We start from the raw sequence: 14,993 nt of genomic DNA on the forward strand, positions 1-14,993 counted from the left end.
TCGAAAGATGCGGGGGGATACATAGCTCCCTTTCTTCGGTCGCATTGTAATCACCGCCACTACGACTCTCAGGAAATATTCGACTCTTTATTTGTAACATGCCTTTCCTTCGGGTGCAGGTATGAGACCGCCTTTAAAAACGAGAATCCACGCCGTTCTGGAAGGGAAAGTTCAAGATATAAGAAAATATGGCTATCTTCAGTTGAGAATTTGCCGTTGCTTAAATTTTGCGTAGCATCATTCGTTTCTGTTTGGGTACTACATCACAACAGGAGGAATGCAATGCTACAAGTCTTACTGAAAGGTCTTAACGAAAGACATTGGATTCAGAAAATCAAGAAAAAGGTTGGTTAGAGCATTTTGGGCTACAGTGGCAGACGTCTTACTATACCACTGTCGTAGAAATTCACTTCCTCGCTTGATATAGCTTCTCATTAAAGCATCAATTCATCTAGCTCACCCATGAAAGCGCTGATATAGATTGCTATGGGTTACAAGATTCTCGTAACCTTGTTTGAATATAAGAGTGAATGCTCACGTTCTTTAGTTTCATGTCGTCCCTATATTTAGAGCTAGCATTAGCATAGACTTTCAGGTATGATTGGCTAACTAATTCGCCATACATGAAACATGCATAGCGAATGATAACATATGTACAAGGTCGTAGGTCCATAGTGATCTTATTTCTACCTGAAGTGTTGACTATAGGGCCTAGGTAAGTTCCCACCCCATCTCTTGACGGACAAGCTGCCGTTTCTTATACAGTATTGATGTAGAAATATTATTCACAGCCATTTATTACTACCTAGTTGCCTTATTGTTGATTGGGAACAGTTCACCGTTAATAGACCACTAGCTATTTCGTTTTTAGCAGGCAGCTTAGTAGGCGTTGGTAGAGGATCCAAACACAGCCTCTTATAGTGTCCATCTTTAGCCCTGCGATAAATTTGCTATGAAGATTCAAAATGAGAAACGTATGTCATGGCCCATTCGGTTGGCTTTGCCTTTTTCGTGTCACTTAAGTATTCGAGGTAATATAGATTCAAGCTATCGCGCGTGCACCTGGCGACAGCTGGAGGACAGGAGACACAAGATGTCTTAGTTAGGTAAGGTAGGTATGTAAGTAGGTAGGCAGATAATTAGTCTTATCATACAATATCTTCCCAGCTTTCATGGCTGTCGAGTCGGATCTCATCTTCTCGCCGCAAGCAAACCACAATTTCTCGCGCATTTTGACAGACCTCAAAAGGTCGAATCTGTCCATATCTAACCGCCTGCGCTCTATCAGAGAAGATGCAGACTTCGTCAACGAGGTTGCCCACGCATACAACCGTCCTCTTATCGCCAACGAGAGGTGCGGCAGTTGGTACATAGCGCCGGAGAAGAAGGCTGGGTCCGCGTACTTCAAGAGCACCGACGGGCATACAGGGCAGTGGAATTTCAGCTCTAGGCGGCTCAATCTCCACCTCCTTTCCATCATCGGACAACATGATGGGTGCATCATCGTCGACTCAACGAGGCGGGGCAAGCAAATGCCCGACGCCCTAAGTAAGACTGTCCCGATATGGTGCTGTGTCCTCAACCGGGTTTTATTTCCCGCGGCCGAGGAACGCCACCAGCTCTACACGCCGCCAAATGTCGTCTCGCGCTCCGAGCACTCCCAGGCCGAAGCCAGGATCTTGGAGCACGTCGCGGCGCTAAAGGCGCTCAGCATTGACATTACGGCCATGCGGCAGCACATACAAAAGCCATTGCGGCCGATGTGGGTGACACAGGAATCGCAACTCATTCCCACGAGCCACATTTTCGATGATTTCCACCCCGTGATCTGCTGTACTAGCTCTCGCCGGGTGCCCGGGGGTGAGATGAGCGAAGGCGGATATATCCAAGGCGCGGGCGACGACACCGAGAACTGGGCTCTCGGGCTGACCGCGCCCCTTTTCTGGAACAATGCGGCCATCCTCCTCGCCACGCCTGAGTCTGGCCTGCCCGATCTTGTACGATCGCTCACGGCGAACCAGTCGGTTGACCCAGCTGTGAACACCCCTATTCAGGTCGCGCCCCATCTATTCGTCAGCCGACTGCCCCTGCCTGGCCGAGTGTCACCCTGCTGCACCATCACCTTTCTCCCAAAGACCACTGACCAAAGCTCGTGGATAAAAGGCCCGGCGCTAATGGAAGTGGGCATCGGCAAGCAGAAGCTCGCAAGCCGCCATTTGCGCGTCGCGCTGGCGGGTATATGCGATTTCGTCGACGCATACTTGAAGAGAGAAACAGGGGGCTCCGTTCCCGCTTCCGCGCAGAAGCAGATCTTGGTTGCTTGCGAAACGGGCAAGGATCTGTCGATAGGGGTTGTCCTTGCGCTTGTGTGCCGGTTCTTCGACGACGAGGGGAGATATAAGCCTTGGACCCCGAATTCGTCGGGAGCCAACAAGAGCATGATCAAAACGAAGCTGGGCCGTATAATGCTAGCGTTTCCCGAGGCAAATCCTAGTCGGACGACATTACAGAGTGTGAATAGCTACCTCATGGGCTAGATGCCCGGCAAATATTGGATATATATTCAATCGCAAAATCGCTGTTGTAGAGAGAACTGATGGCAAGCATGTTGTATACTACCCTGGTCCTTATATTATCGAAGTACGTGATCTGAAGTTTCCATTGGTCGTAATTCCCGCCGCCCGTCTAATTAATTAATCAAAAGTCTCGATCAATGAACAACACAATCCTGCTTATCCACAACACTCTGAGCAGCCATCTCAATCTAACTCTAATATGGTCCGCTTGGTCATGTCTGCGTGAACCCACTCAACGATGATATTCCCAACATCACCCACCAGACTCTCGTAGTGTTCGCCTGCGAAGAAGAGGCTTGTGTGGGCTGCTACCTGGTCCATATCTTTCATAAAGATACCAACCCACTTGGGGTCGACCTGACCGTTAGACTTGGGCACATTGCAAAACTTCCGCTGTTTTTCTGCCTTTTCTTTGCCTTTTCTTTTCACTTTCGCTTGCTCCTCGTCCTTCATTGTTGTCGTTTGGGGTGTTAGATCTGGGGACACTGGTGTCCATTCTCGGGGCTCCGATGTTTCGCCCTTGGGCGCCGAGAGCTTTTCAGTGACTCCTTGATTTAATGACGATGAAATTGAGTCTACCTTTTCTGGAATTATGGCAGCAGCAGCAGCAGCCTCTTCCTTCTTACGTTTCTTCTGCTCTTCCTTCGCCTTCTTTTCAGCTTCTTGGGCTAGCTTCTTTTTCCGCTTCTCAATGATCTTCTCACGTTCCTTGACAGCCTTTTCGCGATCTTTCACTGCTTGTGCATAGGCTTTATATGCTCGTTTTGCCTCCTTTCCCGCTAACTTCCGCGCATCTTTATCAGTGTAATTCTCGAGGTTTGGTGTGTCCGGTTTTGGTGGTAAACTAGCTATTTCTGGAAGATCCAGATCTAGAACACCCACACCTTGTGTAACATCCTCAACTTGAGGTTTCTCCGTCAAATTCAAATCAACATCCTGGCTGGTTTTTGGGGTGGCGTCTGCATGTCTATCCCTTTTCTGGTCATCAATTACATTGTGTACATCGACTGGACCATCTCTTGCTGGTAGGGGTGGTGGCTCATCAACTATCGGCTCTGGACTAAGCAGCTCCAGGCTTGAACGCTCACTATCGGATAAACTCAAGGGCTCTTGGTCCTGTTTGAAACTCGAATCTTGAGGGTTGAGCTTAGGATCGTTGGCCGATATGCGTCGCGATGGGATGTCATTCTCTGAGTTGTTGTTTGTTAATGTGGATTGCGTGTCCACTTGTTCGGAGCCCGCTTCCTTTGGTTTCTTTGGAAATCCATTACAGATGGTGTAGTATTGGATGAAGCGGACTCGAGGCAGAGAAGAACCAGTCTGATTTAATTCGTCCACATCCTCTAGTCTTCGAATACTCTCGTAACGGGTTTTGAGAGTGTTGATATCAAACATGGTGCCGCCAAACTCCATGTGAGACATGACGTGATTAGCAGCAGCGTCAATGAGGCCCTCGGAGTTATGCTTCTTCACAAAATGTACGACATTTTTCCACCATGTCCTCTCCTCAATTCGGACGTCATTTGCAAAGTTAGGGTTGTAATTCGAGTCGTTAGTCAAGGCAGGACGCATAAAGGGTGCTGGTGGCGGTGGTGGGGAGGGTAGAGTTTCGGACAGTGTTGATGGTACGGAGTATGCTGAGAGACTGGGCGATGGAAGGCCGGTAACACCGGGACTTAATATGGCCTGTGTTGATGGCTCTCCTGGAAGCTTAGGTGATTCATTCTTTCTAAACAAGCTGGATATCCCCGACACGATAATGCCCGGGTGCATGCCTAACAAGGGGGCGTCTAAGTTCACCACGCCGAGAATACGATGCTTGAAAGAGTTGTAACGGTTATGTTGAGTGGAAGGCTTAATGGGATCATTAGCCGTAGAAACCTATGCTAGGTAGGGTATTAGACTACTCACCTTCAACACAACGTCAGCAGCCAGCAAGCCGCCCATGGAATGCCCAACGAGGATGATATCTGTTTTCGGGGACTCTAGAGGCTCGAGCCATGTACTGAAGTTATCACGGGCAATCTCAATGGACTTGTACGTCTTGTATCTTGGGTAGATCTTGGAGTGAACGACATGGCTATCAGAGAGGGCCAGTTTGAGGTACTTGTGGACATGAGCTGGGAAGGACTGAAACGAGGTGTCATTTCCCATGAAGCCATGTATATATATCACCAGGAGCTTGCGTCTCTCTATCTCCTCATACGCTGGCAAGGAGGGCGCCAATGATTGAGTAGATGAGGTGCGGGGATCATTGTAAAGGCCCCCAAAGGGGGTCTTCGTGGCAGGACTCTGGTGAGGTTCACTGCTGTAAGGAGGTGGCCCCTTGAAGTCTGAAGCACTGGAATACATGATTGCAAATGAATGTTGTTAGACACGGAGTAGAGGAAGATTTCCGTGAAGCCTGCCTGCCTACGCAGACTTTGGTGAATATGGGCGCCTACAGCAGTCGACGGACGGAGCTTGGCTTGGCGGAGGCTGTGGAGGACAAGATGCGTGCCATTTGAATTAAGACTGCCTAGTAAACCAATAACAAGAACGATCTATGTAGGTCAGTGGATACCATTCTTCAGAGCCGCATGGTATTAATATATGTACGCCTGCACTTCAAGACGGCGATATGAATTCTCCGTCTCCCTCTCAAGAGGCTTTCAAGGTTGTACTTTGAGGCCACAAGGGTTCAAGGCAAAGAATACAGGCCATTCTCTCCACTGGCACCATCTGATAAGAGACCTCGGAACATACAGGGCCATACTAAGCAGGTACAGTGGGGGGAGAGCGGGGGGCGGTGGGCCAGGCGGTCCAGGTGCCTAAATATAGGTACTCACAGCACTATTTAACTACCTAGGTAGGTACTAACTGATTTGACTTGGCCTGTACTGTGCTTAAGAACAAGCGCAGACAGGGCTGGAAAGAGGTTACCTAGGTAAGTGTGTTGTTATAGGTACCTACGTAGGTACCTCTTTAGCAGATGTTATGAGGTAATGATACATTCACCAAGCACGCCACGCCATTGCCTGGTATTAACTAGGTAGGTAGGCAGTGCTTCCAGCTTCCAGGGGTGCGCTGTATGTTTACCTACATACCTAGGTAGGTCGTGTAGCTCGGAGGCGATCCATCTTGGAAATAGCCGACCAGTGCCGTAAGTATTATCGTAAGCATTCTCGTCCTGCCCATCCTCATACCTGCTGTTAAACCGTTGAACACATCCACATACTTTACCTATGTAGGTACTTAGCTACAGTGCATGTAGGTAGGTAGGGAGTAGGGAATAGGTAGCTTAGTCAACCGCTACCACTGCTACTATCACCTTCACAACATTGTCACAATCACAATCACAATTGCATCCCATTCCTCTGCTCTGCATCCGGAGAGGCGGCAGCTCACGCCATCAAGCCATAGGGCTCAGTGAGGACATATTCATGGACCTGTGAATTGGCTTGGTTTCCGGGCTCCTCGTTGCTATCCCCCTGTATCTAGGTACCTTACTTAAACTCTGCTGCTCGTCTGATGTTAACCACCCACCTGTCAGCTTTTGTGTTTGCTGACTGTCTCGCCATCTCGTCTCTGCCTGTCTATAGCCATGGACCTCCCTACCGAGATATGGCAGATGATCTACGAGGATATCCACGACAATCGAACTTTGTCGCGCTTGTCACGGACTTGCAGGTTTCTTTGGGATCTCGGCATCCCCTTATTATATAGGAAGTTCGAAACCTTCGACTTCAATCATGGAAGACCGACGCACTACCAGAGCCTCTCTGCTTTTATCCGGACCATTTCTAGTAACCGGTACCTTGCAAGGGCTGTCACTGAGATGTATGTGTTGAATTCTCCTTTACCTTGTGTGTTGGCTTCTTTTGAATTCCTATCATTCCATCGCTTTGGCTGGTGTGGTTGGTTACATCCAACCGTCGTAAGATCATCAACTTGACCGCTTCTCATATGCTCACGTGTCACATGCTCTTGCATTGCGCATGGACCTCCACAACTGATCATCTTCCAGGAGTTGCACAACCTCGGCGTTCACCAAACACTACGACCGCGAAGATCTCTTCAGGCAGTATTCTCAATACGATTCCGCCTTGGTTGGGGATGTTGCCCGCCGTCTAGGGGTCCCCGTCTCTAACATCCGGATGAGCTCCGCTGCGCTATGGGGTGTCTCGAGTCGGAGCAGCTTCGCACATCAGCTTTTGGTTTGCTCTCTACCTAATCTGAGGACTTTGGAGTTCAAGGTCCCAAGCTCGTCTGAGGGCTTTAATGAATGTCTCTCCATTTGGACTAAAAATCCTTCCAACCGCCTATGGTCCCTCGCGGAACTGAGGATTGAGGAAGAGAGTATATCACGGCGTTTCAACTTCGCCGATGTCCAGGATATCATCAGGTACTCTCCTAACCTTGAAAGCCTCTCCCTTAAAAGGTGCTATAGTATCACGGCCGATTACGATCTTGACCTTCGGAATTTAAAGAGACTGCGCATCATCGAGAGTAGATTTCACCGTGAGGGCTTATTTCTCTGCAAGTACTGCCGCCACCTAGAGAGCTTCACCTACATCTCGTTCGGCCCACACTGGGCTATGGACAGGCTACCTGCCGAGATTGTCATCGCTCTTGAACCCGCCAAGCAGAGTTTGAAACACCTCGAGATCTTCCATTTTTCCCGGGATAGCCCTCGAGAGCAACAGCAGGGTATCGAGACTCTGCGCGATTTCCCGGTTCTCGAGAGTGTTACTCTCAACCCCGGCGCCTTATCGGGTGCTGCAGATCCGCCCAACACACCCAATCGCGGCATATTCGTCGAAAAGCTGCCAGATTCGTTGGTGGCGCTGACTTTGGTGAACGTCTCGCGCGATCTATTCGAGGACGTTAGACTGTTCGCTCAGCACGCCCTAGAGGGAGGCTTCCCGCATCTACAGACCGTCTCAATATCCGGTGGCCCTCCGGACCCCCGGCCAGACGAAGATCGGGTTACTTTCGAGCACTTTGACGAGTCGGAATGGGCGCTTCTCCGCAGTCTATTTGAAGGTGGCGGCATTGAGTTCGAGTGTCAAGGTGATTGGTGGCATCGCCTAAGGTCATTGTGTGATATGGCACCATAAAGTCACAAGTCGGGTTAGAGACATTATACATATAACTGCGCCATCACGGCCATTGCCACAACAGATAGCAAGGGCTTGATTCTTTTCTTTTTTGTGAATGGATACCCAAAAAATATAACGATTTCAAATAGTTACTGTATTTGGCTAAATTTTTTTGGTCTTGTTTGGCTGAATGCAAATCTGTATGCAATGCCACAGTCCATGGACTATGATAACTCCTTCTGTTCTGGGCTGTACTTTGCGCATGGCATAGCCGAAAATTGTTTGTTGACCGCCCAATGTGAGTATGTAAATCCCATGCATAACGCCTAACGCCTTGCTAAAATCATGAACTATGCAATAACCGTGACGAACCACAAAGCTACATGGAGATACGACTCAGTAGCTGCACTGGCACCTTTCCAAAATAGTTTTACACCCCGAATTAACTCTTGAATATCGCCGCTTTCCACCCCTGGATATCACGGTTGCACCCGTCCGCTGAGTAGTGGGCCGTTCGGATTCTGTCATAACCGATCAGCCAAGAGGTTTCTAGAAGACGGATGATCTGACGAATGCACCTGTTTTCTCCTCTTCAGCTTGGACGACCGGTCATCACCGTCGCCCGTAGAATATCCACCGGTGTCATCATCATAACCTTCACCATATCCCTCGAAACTGCTGTCCTGGTAGCTTCTCTTCTTGCCCAGTCGACGGGCACGGTCCAATTGGGGTGCCAAGGACTTATTGGACTTCTGAGTAACGCCTGTAGCAGATAATGAGGGCGTATTTGGAGCTGTGGCTCGTGAAACCTGGTCAGAACTTGTCTTTTTCGAGGCATGCCCAGGTGCCAAATCGCCCAGAACTGAACTATCCCACAGCCCCTTGGGTATCTGTCCCTTTGCTAGTGTCGTCGCTTTGGTTAAATTGGACTGATGGGTCGGTGTGAACCCCTTCTCAATATCCCTCCCAGATACGACGCGATTTTGCCAGTCCTCCTCGGCAATCATTAACAAATCCATGAAGGCTGATGGCTCTTTCTTGACAACGTCGAAATGACCACTGAGGCCCAATGTCTTGATCTGGCCCTTGTACGTCTTTCGTAGCGCATTCTTCTCCCCGTTTGGCTTCGTACGAGCAACTTCGGCGGCAATGCCTGTCAAACCAAACTTGTCGAACAAATCTTCTGACATGCGCGGCGAAGAAATAGAGTGGGCTATACAGAATAGTGTGTCAACAAGTGTACTGAAAAGTGACAATTATTTAGACCACTAAAGATCACAAGGACATCTGTATATCAATAGGATATACCCCGGGCTAGGGTGATAGAGACGCTTGAGATATTAGAGGAGCCTTACGGGTTCTGCAGAGAAGATATTTTTCGCCAACATCCAAGTGTAGGTCTTGGATGCCAATTATGCGTGGGTCTTCTACATGAACCTTTTTGCGTTCATGGGTACCGATCTCATCGAACGAGTATTTTCGTTTGTTCGAAGACACGTCCATCATACTTGTGTCGTGAGAATTGTCAAGTAGTAGGTGTGAGCCATTCACGCTATGCGCTGGCTGCAGCAAAACCAAGTTAGTCATGTCTCTGCAGATAATGAGGGGATTATAGAGGGATTTGCAAGAAAAATCGCGAGACGTAGAACTGAGTGGTTCTAGACTACACATAGATGAGCGATAGAGCAAGGCTTACTGTAGGCAGCGAAGTCGCGATGGAAGTCATCGAGGTATTCATGCTCGGTCCCTGATCCGTCACACTAGGAGACAACTGGGAAGGGCTCTGGGGTGTCTGGGGGTTAAAGGACATGGCTGCCATTGAGATCCAAAGGCGTCGTAATCCTAGATGCGAGCGGTCGGGTTAGAAATGAGGAGGTCTGATGCCGCAGAAGTAGTCGAAGATGGTAAGGAGCGACTGTAGATCGGCGGTGTCGGGAGGCTGCCGGAAAAGCGAGCAGGCGGGAGAGGCGGTGGTATTAGAGAAAAGCGGCAAATAAGAATAGACTGCGCGATCAATAGTATCGCGGTGGTAGCGGCGCCGAAACCAGATCTCAAGAGCGCTGTTGTTGAAGGTCGAGCGGCGATGGTGAGGGTGGCAAATTGCGCGCCACACCACCGACCGACTTGCCTTGGTCGAAGTACCCCCAAGTCCGCCTAGCATACAACCTCCGCAATCAATCACGTGCAGCAGACAATCAGATCGAAATGGGTCGTTCTTCTGGAGTTGACGACGGTGGCCGAGAAGGTATCGCGGCTGATCGTGGTTGGATACCGGGCGCGAGGGGTGATATGCGGTCGTCGTCGGTAGGGAATGTTGGTGGTTGTAGGTTGCAGGTGAATGGGAGGTTGAGAATTCGGAACCCAGATAGGTAGATGGCAAAGACAAAGGATGGGGGCAGGTGGCCTTCCTTGCCTTGTCACCCGGCAGCAAGCAAAGAGGTACCTAGGTAGGGGGAGTCTAGGGACGTCCTGTTCCGCCGCCCCACTCAGCTAGGTACAAACCGGCCCTGTGCAGTCCTGACTGAGGTACTGTACCTTAGGTACCTAGGTAGTATGTACCTCCACCTATTTGCCAGTAAAGTGCCTCGGGTGCCTCAGCCGCCCACTGAGCCAGCGCAACGAGTATACCGCTGCTATCACCTGACTGGTCTGCTTACCTAGGTACTTAACTACCTACATATTACCGACTTCCAAGTTAGTGCAGGTGGACGGACAGTCTAGGTATTGTAGGAGAAGGTAAGGTTACATGAAGATACCTAGGTACACTAACTTTGCTGCGTGGTACTCAACTTCAGGCTGCCGAACATCTTACCACACGAGCGTCCTAACCAGTCGCAATAGTAGAAACATGCAGACTGCGTGTATATGCCAGCTAGTATTGGTTCATGGTCGTCTAGATCTTTCACCTACAATTCGCTGGGCATACTAGTAGCTGAAGTTTTAGTTGTCAATTCGCTGCGTGCTTACCTAACTATGACCAGTTCAAGTCCTAGGTACTTCTAAGGCAGTCAGCTCAAATCGGCTCTGTATACCTATACATGTAGGTAACCTCCATCTCGCTATAGCCCTGAACAAATCTAAGATGGTACTGATCGTTTCCTAGGGTACCTATATAGGCAGTTCAATCGAGTAGGTATAAGGTATGTATTAGTCGGCCAACGCGCCCACATGACAGGAGCGGTCAGCCATTATCACAACGACTGACATCGGTGATGAGCAGAATACTGTGCCTGTATTTATACGCGTGCTCCTATGATACACAAAGGGTTGGTGAAATCAAGCGGCCCTTTAGGCGACTAGCGAATTGTCATTAAGCTCTCTTACACCCTGGGGAGAGGAAAGCGCATCATTTATAGATCACAACTGACGCGGCCAATAATGACATGAGCATGCGGCAAAGCTTGCCTACCTATGTAGGTATGCAGTTATTATCTGTCCACCTACTCATATGTAACCATGCATACAGACAGACCACTTGGCAAGCACTTACAGGATCCTACCTAGAGAGATATTTTCTTCTCGTTGTATGTGACGAGGCCCGACTACCTACAAATAAGACTTGGTCAACAAAACAAGAATGTGTAAGTGGACTAAACGCGCAGAAGTATTTTGATACCATTCGACTACAAGGTATACACTTGCTGCTACAGCTGCGTACATCCTCACTCTGACTTCACCATCCTTGGTATCCTTGGAAAAGTAGGGAGGGTGGTGAGCCAGCTCATCATGCACATAATGTTGGCTGCTGTTACGGGTAATATGTAGGTAGTAGAGACCTAGTTGGTCGGACACACGTTATCCCCTGACTGGTCAGCATTATGTGAAAACTTTTCGAGCCTTTGAAGTTAGTCGGACGAGCCGACAATCTTCTCTACGGTCTACCCGTCCATAGATTTGGCAGAACACCGTGTACTTGGATATTATATAGCCATTCAGTACAACTTAATTACTCGCCCCAATAGCGCTGGTACCAATTCATTATCCACCAAGGCTTTGCCACCCACTATCTTTGGGCCCATTTTCACACCATGGCACCTAACTGGTTTTAGATGCGATCTTTGAGGGGCGTGTTGGTTGGTATCTTGATGCGACAAATTGGTACTGCAATAGTGTGTGGTATATATCATGTGGCCTGAAGAGACAAGGAGGTAGTAGCACCTACGGAGACACAGCTTACCTAAACTCTAATGGAAGTGAAAAGTGAGCTCGCTGCCAGGGCATACTTACACAGGTAGTTAGGTAGGGTAAGATAACATGCCGGCTCCCGCAGGCGACCATGAACCAGCAGGGTCCAAAGCAATACCGAATCCTCCTCGCTTCGTTGCGAGTCAAGAACGCTTGCCGCCGGTTTATTACATACATGTATAGAACATCGCATTCCGTCAGTATGGGTCCAGCAGCAAGGATCAGGTTCCGCACCCAAGCCATCCCAAGTCATCCCACTTTCCCTACCACTACCACCACGCTCGGGCCAGGGCCAGATTAACGCTCGCTCCAGGTCATTGAAGGTACTGAGAATGCCTGACGCCACCTACCATTCGTACCTGATATACCTCCACGCTACAGGCTGTAGAGGTAGGTATATGTACATCGCGACATACGAGTAGGAGGTAATAGTAGATGCCTATTATCTACTACCGGTATGTGCAAGCCGACGTCCAGACGTTTCCTGACAACGAACTTGTGTAATCGAACCAAGCAGGTACAATAACCTGCAGTCGGGTCATTAGTGTATCAGGGTGTATGTACCTCAAGGTGCCCAAAGCAGACATCTCCCACAGATACGGTACCTACCCTATTACCACATTACTCACAATAGGTAGGTCGCTAAAAGGACAGCATCCCCTCGCTGATCGAGTCTGTCAACGGTACTTAAGTGCAGCCCAGTTCTCTTACCTCCCGAAACACCTTGTGCATCATCTCGGTACGCACTCTCACACTAGACGCTCGCTTGCTCACAGCTTCACGTCCGCCTTTCCCGGGAATCTATATACCACGTTTGATTGCGTCTGGCACCACGAGTCGAACTCGCTCCGAGGGGTTCCGACTCGACCTTCACACGGCCACTGTTACTCCACCGCCTACCTATGACCACAACGTTTCTGTGAGAACACCCCGATCATGGCGTCGTCGAGGTTGGCAGGAGGCGCAAAGCATCGGCTCATGATGGAGATGCAAGATCTCTCTAAAGAGAAATGGGTTAACATTGATGTAATCGGCATCTTCCCCCTCCGGCATCGGCCTCGGTCACTGACACAAATGGTCATGTTTGTAGCTCGTGAATGAGAATATACTTCGTTGGCGCCTCGGTCTTATTGTCGTGAATCCAGAAAGCGCCTTCAATGGCGGATATTTCAAGGTACGTATGCTTTGCTCTTCCGGCGGAGTTTGTGCCTCGTCATACATAGGATCGTTGCGCTTGATGTGTAACTAACCCTCTTCAATCGTGCCATAGGCTGAGATGACCTTTACGGAAGAATATCCCTACCAGCCGCCCACTTTTCGATTCCTGATTCCCATCTACCACCCTAATATTTATCCCGACGGGAAGCTGTGTATCTCCATACTTCACACACCGGGCGAAGACATCACGTCTGGTGAGCAGGCCAGCGAGCGCTGGTCACCCCTTCAAGGCGTCGAATCGGTTCTGCGGTCCGTTCTCCTCCTCCTGGACGACCCTGAGATCAACTCGCCAGCCAATGTAGATGCTAGCATCATGTACCGGGACAAGCGCGATATGTATAACAAGAAGGCCAGGGATATTGTCGAAAAGTCGAAGCATGATATTCCTGAGGGGTTTGAGATGCCCACAACCCTCGAGCCCCCGCCACCACCCAAATCAGCCGATGACGACGCTGCCTTCTGGGATGAGAGCGATGAAGAGCTCGATTTCGGTGGCAGCGACACAGGTGATGATGAGACGGCTGATTTTGACGATGACGGCGAGGAAGAGGGACAAAGCGACGATGATGACGTCTAGTACCTCACTCGCATCGATCCGTGAATGAATTGTACCTTAAGGTACCTACTTTTTGGCCCTTTTATCATCGGGATGGAACTTGGCTTCTTTTGATGAAGGGCCAATAATATTACAACCCAGCATTGACGAAGGCAGGTTTGGACTTTGTTCAGGTCTCCGCTGGGCGCCGGGCAACGACTCATGACGCACGAAACAAAAGCAAAGGAAGAAAACAAAATCTCGATGTTCAGGTCAAATCCCTAGTATAACATGTTCTCCTACTCTCGGTATACACGAATACTTTGCATAGCGTCGGATTGTTGCGTTTTTTTTTTTTTCGGATCTTCTTTTCACTAGATGTACGAAATGGCATGCTCTCACGGAACTTTGATTTAGCTCTTATCCCGGGATTGGCTACCGGCTGTTTGCCGCATTGTTTTCATGGAACCTACACCGTCGGCTTCTTATACTCGATTACTTTTGGGAAGATGATAGATGCCAGAAATTAGTCAGGTAGCTGGATAACTACCTAGTTTAACACATCTTATTTCCCCCAGAGGTGCCACCACCTCTTCGGCTTGTACACACCCCAGTGAAAAAACAATGCAAAGCCGAGTGAGTCAGTCAAGACGCACGAGTACATCCCCAGAATGACGAAGCAATTGTGTGGCATGCTTTAACTTTGGGAGCCGCAAGTAGGTTGGTGGGTGTTTCATAGGTGTCGGCTGTCATAGAGATCCAAAAGAGATGACCCAAGAACTACCTCACGGTAGTCAGGTTGTTTCGTTTACTTATGTTGACCTCTAGCATGTAGGTGAAGATGAGTGCATTCACATTAAAGTGCTTGTATGTGGGATACAGGTACCTACGTAACGCATGCCTTTGTGGTTGGCGGGTACCTGTCTCTGTTACCTGGTGGATTAGGCATCTCAGGTACATGTAGCTCTTAACTACAGTACATCAGTAAACCAATACTTAGGCGGCAATGTTCAAGTACCTACCTACCTACCTACCTCATAGACATATGGGATTTTTAGCAGGGATTCAATTCGTATCGATACAGCAGCTCCCGAGGTCCTGACGCTTTCTTAATATCACCTACCTACATTTACGTAGCCCCGAGAACCTTGGCAGGTACTACCTCTTACATTTATATCGTCATCGTGGAAACCCTTCCTTCTATTCTGCCCACCTCACTACCGTCGCTGCCGTGGCTTGACTGCACCCCGTTCTCGAGTCAGTTGTATGATATTTTGGGAGTACGACAGAATATGCCTACGCCTACCGTATCGACACTGGATTAACCGGCTTCAGTGCATCTACATAAGCCGGCGATCAGACAGTCTCCCATGCTCATCAAAACACGCCCCTCTCCTT

At 49.2% G+C, this 14,993-nt stretch overlaps 5 protein-coding genes across 5 annotated transcripts; 3 read left to right on the forward strand and 2 right to left on the reverse strand.

The window, feature by feature from the left end:
- Window positions 1-890: 890 nt before the first annotated feature.
- Window positions 891-2,616, forward strand: F5B22DRAFT_346288 (initiator tRNA phosphoribosyl transferase). Its single transcript, XM_047970938.1, has 2 exons — window positions 891-974; window positions 1,041-2,616. The coding sequence occupies exon 2, from the start codon at window positions 1,173-1,175 to the stop codon at window positions 2,535-2,537; it is 1,365 nt and encodes a 454-aa protein (XP_047834899.1). The 5' UTR covers window positions 891-974; window positions 1,041-1,172; the 3' UTR covers window positions 2,538-2,616.
- A 32-nt stretch (window positions 2,617-2,648) lies between these two features.
- On the reverse strand, window positions 2,649-5,048 carry F5B22DRAFT_346256 (uncharacterized protein). The gene is made up of 3 exons (XM_047970937.1): window positions 4,488-5,048; window positions 3,156-4,430; window positions 2,649-3,095 (listed from the first exon to the last, which is right to left on the reverse strand). Exons 1-3 carry the CDS (start codon window positions 4,926-4,928, stop codon window positions 2,760-2,762), a joined length of 2,052 nt encoding a protein of 683 aa, XP_047834900.1. The 5' UTR covers window positions 4,929-5,048; the 3' UTR covers window positions 2,649-2,759.
- A 501-nt stretch (window positions 5,049-5,549) lies between these two features.
- F5B22DRAFT_590414 (uncharacterized protein) lies at window positions 5,550-7,810 on the forward strand. Its single transcript, XM_047973803.1, has 2 exons — window positions 5,550-6,395; window positions 6,583-7,810. The coding sequence occupies exons 1-2, from the start codon at window positions 6,160-6,162 to the stop codon at window positions 7,673-7,675; spliced, it is 1,329 nt and encodes a 442-aa protein (XP_047834901.1). The 5' UTR covers window positions 5,550-6,159; the 3' UTR covers window positions 7,676-7,810.
- Window positions 7,811-8,181: 371 nt separating this feature from the next.
- Window positions 8,182-9,476, reverse strand: F5B22DRAFT_633632 (Rox3-domain-containing protein; the record flags this gene model as incomplete). The annotated part of the gene is made up of 3 exons (XM_047976859.1): window positions 8,182-8,870; window positions 9,013-9,220; window positions 9,354-9,476. 3 exons carry the CDS (start codon window positions 9,474-9,476, stop codon window positions 8,182-8,184), a joined length of 1,020 nt encoding a protein of 339 aa, XP_047834902.1.
- Window positions 9,477-12,434: 2,958 nt separating this feature from the next.
- Window positions 12,435-14,006, forward strand: F5B22DRAFT_346374 (ubiquitin-conjugating enzyme/RWD-like protein). The gene is made up of 4 exons (XM_047970940.1): window positions 12,435-12,476; window positions 12,545-12,868; window positions 12,933-13,016; window positions 13,113-14,006. Exons 2-4 carry the CDS (start codon window positions 12,779-12,781, stop codon window positions 13,635-13,637), a joined length of 699 nt encoding a protein of 232 aa, XP_047834903.1. The 5' UTR covers window positions 12,435-12,476; window positions 12,545-12,778; the 3' UTR covers window positions 13,638-14,006.
- Window positions 14,007-14,993: the final 987 nt, after the last annotated feature.

The sequence above is a fragment of the Xylaria bambusicola genome (genome assembly GCF_022495145.1).
Source record: "Xylaria bambusicola strain CBS 139988 unplaced genomic scaffold F5B22scaffold_4, whole genome shotgun sequence".
NCBI classification, from domain to species: domain Eukaryota; kingdom Fungi; phylum Ascomycota; class Sordariomycetes; order Xylariales; family Xylariaceae; genus Xylaria; species Xylaria bambusicola.